The sequence below is a fragment of the Microtus ochrogaster genome, unplaced genomic scaffold (assembly GCF_000317375.1).
Source record: "Microtus ochrogaster isolate Prairie Vole_2 unplaced genomic scaffold, MicOch1.0 UNK109, whole genome shotgun sequence".
NCBI classification, from domain to species: Eukaryota; Metazoa; Chordata; class Mammalia; order Rodentia; family Cricetidae; genus Microtus; species Microtus ochrogaster.
This window is the reverse complement of record NW_004949207.1, coordinates 377433-382533: the sequence shown is the minus strand read 5'-3', so window position 1 is coordinate 382533 and position 5101 is coordinate 377433. Positions and strand designations below refer to the sequence as shown.

The 5101-nt window shown below is 54.7% G+C and overlaps 1 protein-coding gene across 1 annotated transcript in view; it reads left to right on the top strand.

Annotated features, from left to right (window-relative positions):
* Positions 1-4321, top strand: part of Pcolce (procollagen C-endopeptidase enhancer) — a 6492-nt gene extending 2171 nt beyond the window's left edge. The window contains exons 3-9 of the mRNA XM_005371444.1: positions 230-488; positions 1298-1422; positions 2051-2187; positions 2463-2740; positions 3632-3709; positions 3807-3977; positions 4108-4321. Of these exons, the coding sequence (XP_005371501.1) occupies positions 230-488; positions 1298-1422; positions 2051-2187; positions 2463-2740; positions 3632-3709; positions 3807-3977; positions 4108-4262 (1203 nt within the window). The 3' untranslated portion in view covers positions 4263-4321. The remainder of the gene's footprint in view (positions 1-229; positions 489-1297; positions 1423-2050; positions 2188-2462; positions 2741-3631; positions 3710-3806; positions 3978-4107) is intronic.
* The last annotated feature ends 780 nt before the right edge of the window (positions 4322-5101 follow it).

Here is a 5101-nt window from a genome sequence, read left to right as displayed (position 1 = left end):
TTTTTTTTTTTTTTTTTTATGGTAGCAAATGCTGAATCTCTACTCCTAACTTGCTCCAGTTCTTCCCCTTCAGAGACCACAAGCTGGGAGTAGAGGCCAGGTCCTTTGTGTTGCACTGGCCTTTCCTGCTACCGCTATTACTCTAGAAGTACCTGGGGGAGGGGTGATGCCCACTGTTAGGGTTGTTTGGGACCTGATTTTGGGCGGTCCTCCATTCCCCTTCTGTCAGGTGCCTGAGGGTCAGACTGTGTCCCTGTCCTTCCGAGTCTTCGATATGGAGCTCCACCCTTCCTGCCGCTATGATGCTCTGGAGGTCTTTGCTGGATCTGGGACCTCAGGCCAGCGACTGGGACGCTTCTGTGGCACCTTCCGGCCTGCACCTGTAGTTGCACCTGGCAATCAGGTGACTTTAAGGATGACGACGGATGAGGGCACTGGGGGACGAGGCTTCCTGCTCTGGTACAGCGGTCGGGCCACCTCAGGCTCTGGTGAGCATCCTTACCTCCTCTTTCCCCTTTCTTGGCCCCATCCCGGTTCAGGTCCCCACCCCTGCCCTAACCTCGACCCTCCCCAGATTATTCCCAAGAGTTAGGGCCACCATTACTCCCTTTCTTCTCACTAACCGCCCCTTCAGTCCCTCCTCCTGGTCTTCTCTCCCCCTCCCGCTCCCACCTACCCCTCTTCCAGGGCCTCCCCCAGGTGCGAGGCGGAAATGGGTCATGGACCCGCGGGTGGAATGGGCGGCCTGGGGTTACTGGGACGGTGAGTAACTGCCCGCCCCCCTCCGCAATCGGGCTCCACTGATAGGAGTAAGGGGGCACCCTGAAGCTGGGGGACCAGGATTCCCTCATCTGGAGCCCCCTATACCCAGTTCTGGGATCCCGATTGCGGTCCCATCACCCCCTCCCGGCAGCACAAGTCTCTCTGGAATGTTTCAGGCAGAGACCTCATCAGAGGGGAGGGAACCCTCCCAACGTGAGAGCTCTCTAGCCTGCTTTAGAGGATTCTTCTGCTAGGCCGGGATGGAGAGATGGGATCTCCTAGGGGAAGAGGCGTGGTGTGGCGGCGGGTTGGGGAGGGGGCAGAAGGGATCCATTCAATCGTTTCCTCTCTGTTGGGTGCCCCAGCCCCCGTCTTCCCAGCTGTTTGTTGACCCGCCCGCTCCGCTGTTCCTTTCTTGTCCCCTCATCTTGAGATCCAGACTTCTAGCTGCCTGAAAGCTCCGTCTAGAGCTTTCTACTCTAGCTGACCGAGGATCTCCACCGCCCCCCACCCGGTCCCTCTCTCCCTTTCTCAGAGCACCAGTTTTGCGGGGGGAGGATGGAGAAGGCGCAGGGAACCCTGACCACGCCCAACTGGCCTGAGTCGGATTACCCCCCAGGCATCAGCTGTTCCTGGCACATCATTGCACCCGCAGACCAGGTACTGACCTCTCTCCTAGGCTGCCCGCCAGCACCCAGGCAGCATTCTTAAAGCAGACAGCCAGCATCATTGTATCCAACGTCTGTGTCCTGATCCCTGAGCTTGCCCTGGTAGAGAGCAAAACCGGACCCAGACCAGCTTACATGCAAGCAAAAAAGAAGTGCAACTATTGGCCTTAGGGGAGGGAAGTACTGGGTCCTGAGAAACGCGTGTGTGTGTGTGTGTGTGTGTGTGTGTGTGTGTGTGTGTGTGTGTAACTCAATGGGGTGGAGTAGGAGTGAGCTAAAATGCACTTGACCTCGCTCACCAGGGCAAAGGGATGCTCCCTGTATGGAATAGGTGTGTGTGTGTGTGTGTGTATGTGTGTGAGTGTGTGTGTGTAACTTAATGGGGTGGAGTAGGAGTGAGCTAAAATGCACTTGACCTTGCTCACCAGGGCAAAGGGATGCTCCCTGTATGGAATAGGGGTGTGTGTGTGTGTGTGTGTGTGTGTGTGTAAGAACATTGAAGCGGGAACAGGGGGACTGACTATCTATGCTACTGCCAAGTACTCCTGGGGCTGGAGAGGTGCAGGACACTATTCTGTCCGCCTTGACCTGTCCTGCTACGCAGCCAATGCCTCTCCCAGGTGATCCTGCTAACCTTTGGGAAGTTCGATGTGGAGCCCGACACGTACTGCCGCTATGACTCCGTCAGCGTGTTCAACGGGGCTGTGAGCGATGACTCAAAGAGGCTGGGGAAATTCTGCGGAGACAAGGCCCCTAGGTGAGGGATGGGTCCTTGTCGGGGCACTGCTGGGGCTAACTCCTCATCCCTGTGAGCAGTTGTTAGAGGGAGGCTCGGCTGACCAGGCAAGATCTGAGCTCTAGGATTCCAAACCATTGGTCTGAGCAAGTATAGGAGCTGGCAAAAGTTTAGCATATCTTCTGGAGTCCACAGAGCCTCAGGGGACTCTGACGTCAGAGGACGAGTTTAAGGTTGACCACTGAGGTACACAGTCTGCCTTGATGCCTCAACCAATTCTCCTCTGCCCACTGCAGTCCCATCTCCTCTGAAGGGAATGAGCTCTTGGTCCAGTTTGTATCGGATCTCAGTGTCACCGCAGATGGCTTCTCGGCTTCCTACAAGACCCTGCCACGGGATGCCGTGGAAAAGGGGCCAGCCTCAGGCCCAGGGGAAGATGTCCAGTCTGGTCCCCCATCCCGCTCTGACCCAAAGACAGGAACTGGGCCCAAAGTCAAACCACCGGCCAAACCTAAATCCCAACCTGCAGAGAAACCAGAGAGCCCAAATACACAGGAAACTCCAGCAGTCCTGGGTGAGTGTGAAAAGGTGGCAGAAGGTACTAGAGAGATGGCTCAGTGGGTAAGAGCACTGGCTGCTCTTCCAGAGGACCCAGGTTTGATTCCCAGCACGCACATGGCAGCTCACAACCATCAGTAACTCCAGACATAGATGTAGGCAAAATACTCGTATACATAAAATAAAAAATGGGGGCTGGAGAGATGGCTCAGTGGTTAAGAGCATTGCCTGCTCTTCCAAAGGTCCTGAGTTCAATTCTCAGCAACCACAGGGTGGCTCACAACCATCTGTAATGAGGTCTGGTGCCCTCTTCTGGCCTTCAGGCATACAAGCAGACAGAATATTCTATACATAATAAATAAATAAATATTTTTTAAAAAATAAAATAAAAAGTGGAAGAAGGGGCATGAACTAAAGGAAGCACTAAGCTCCTTCTTGGGTCAGCACTCATTCATTCAACACTCATGGTGCCGGTCTCCCGTCAGTGTCTGGAACTGGTGCTGGGAAGCCACGCTCTGTGGAGCTCTGAGTTTCCATCTATAAGGCTGCTGTAATTTCACATGTGATGGCTAGGGCAGGGTTTGCTAGAATCTCCCAGGGAGGGCTGAAGGCACGGCTCAGAGGTAGCTCTTTCCTAAGATCCTCACAATGAGGGGCTGGAAGCTTGTCTTGGCTGTAGAATGTCTGTCCCAGAATCCTCTAGTGAGGATCTCAGGTGTGCTTCAGTGGCAAGGTGGTTGCCTAGAACCCTCCGGGGAGGGCCGAAGGGTGTGGCTCAGCTCTAGAGTTCCTGCCTAGCATGCACCAGACCCGGCCTCCATTCCTAGCGCTGCAAATAAAGGAGCAAATAGGCCGATGTGAGGCAGATGGTCCTCCTGCCCTCCACAAGCAACCCCGTCTCTCCTAGATGCGTCCAGTGTCACCTGTCCAAAGCAGTACAAGCGGGTGGGCACCTTGCAGAGCAACTTTTGTGCCAGTAGTCTGGGTAAGACCCTCCATCCTGCCCTCCCGGCTCCCCAGGCCCTCATCCAAGCCCAGCTCCAGCCACCTGACTCTTGTCTCTCACCCCCGCCCTTCCACAGTGGTGACCGGAACGGTGAAGACCATGGTCCGCGGCCCAGGTGAGGGCCTCACCGTCACCATCAATCTCCTCGGAGTCTACAAAAGCGGAGGCCTAGATCTGCCCTCTCTGCCCAGGGACACCCCTCTGAAGTTCTATGTGCCCTGCAGGCAGATGCCCCCCATGAAGAAAGGTAAGGGGCATGGGAAATGAGGATGGGTACTGAGCGAGTGCCCTGGAGTCATGAAGGTGCCAGACCTGGTCAAGAAGGTGTCACCAGCTCTTAGTAACTCCGAGCTCTCAATCTCCTCTCTCCCGTCCAGGAGCCAGTTACCTGCTGATGGGCCAGCTGGAAGAAAGCAGAGGCCCTGTCCTCCCTCCAGACAGCTTTGTGGTTCCCTACAAGCCCAACCAGGACCAGATCCTCAATAACCTGAGCAAGAGGAAGTGTCCCTCCCTCCCTAGGCCAGCTGCCTGAGGTCCCAGCCAGATGCAGCCTGAGTGTGGTGCTCTCAACCCAATAAATGTTTCGTAACTCAGGAAAGGATCGTATATCAGTTCTATGGTTGCGTGGGGGCGTGCATCTTGGATTTCAGAATACTTTTTCCTTGGGGTAGAAGGAAAAAGTACTAGAAGATGAACTCGGACTTCCACATGCTAGGCAAGTACTCTACCACTGAGCGACATCTTCAGCCTGCTTTAGGAACACAGGGTAGGAGCCAGGGAGTGGTGGCACACAGCCAGGGAGTGGTGGCACACACCTTTGATGGCAGCACTCAGGAGGCACAGGCAGGTGGATCTCTGAGTTTGAGGTCAGCCTGCTCTACAGAGCAAGTTCCAGGACTAGCTTCATAGCTACTAGGAAATCCTGTCTCAAAAACCCGGCACCCACATGCTCACAACATTTTGTAACCAGTTCCAGGAGATCCAATGGCCTCTTTTGGCCTCTGCAGGCAGCAGCATATATGCAGGCAAATCATCCAAATGCATTTTTTAAAAAAGTCTTAAACACCAGCAGTCCCCCCGCCCAAGCCCCAAATCCTAACTAGAAGCTGAGTGTGTGCCACCTATAATCACAGTACTTGGGAGGTGGAGGTAAGGTGATCAGGAGTTCAAAGCCAGCCTGGGCTATATAGTAATTGGAGGCCAAATCTGAGTTATATAAGACTGAGTATCGCCAGGCGGTGGTGGCGCATGCCTTTAATCCCAGCACTCGGGAGGCAGAGGCAAACGGATCTCTGTGAGTTCGAGACCAGCCTGGTCTACAAGAGCTAGTTCCAGGACAGGCTCCAAAGCCACAGAGAAACCCTGTCTTGA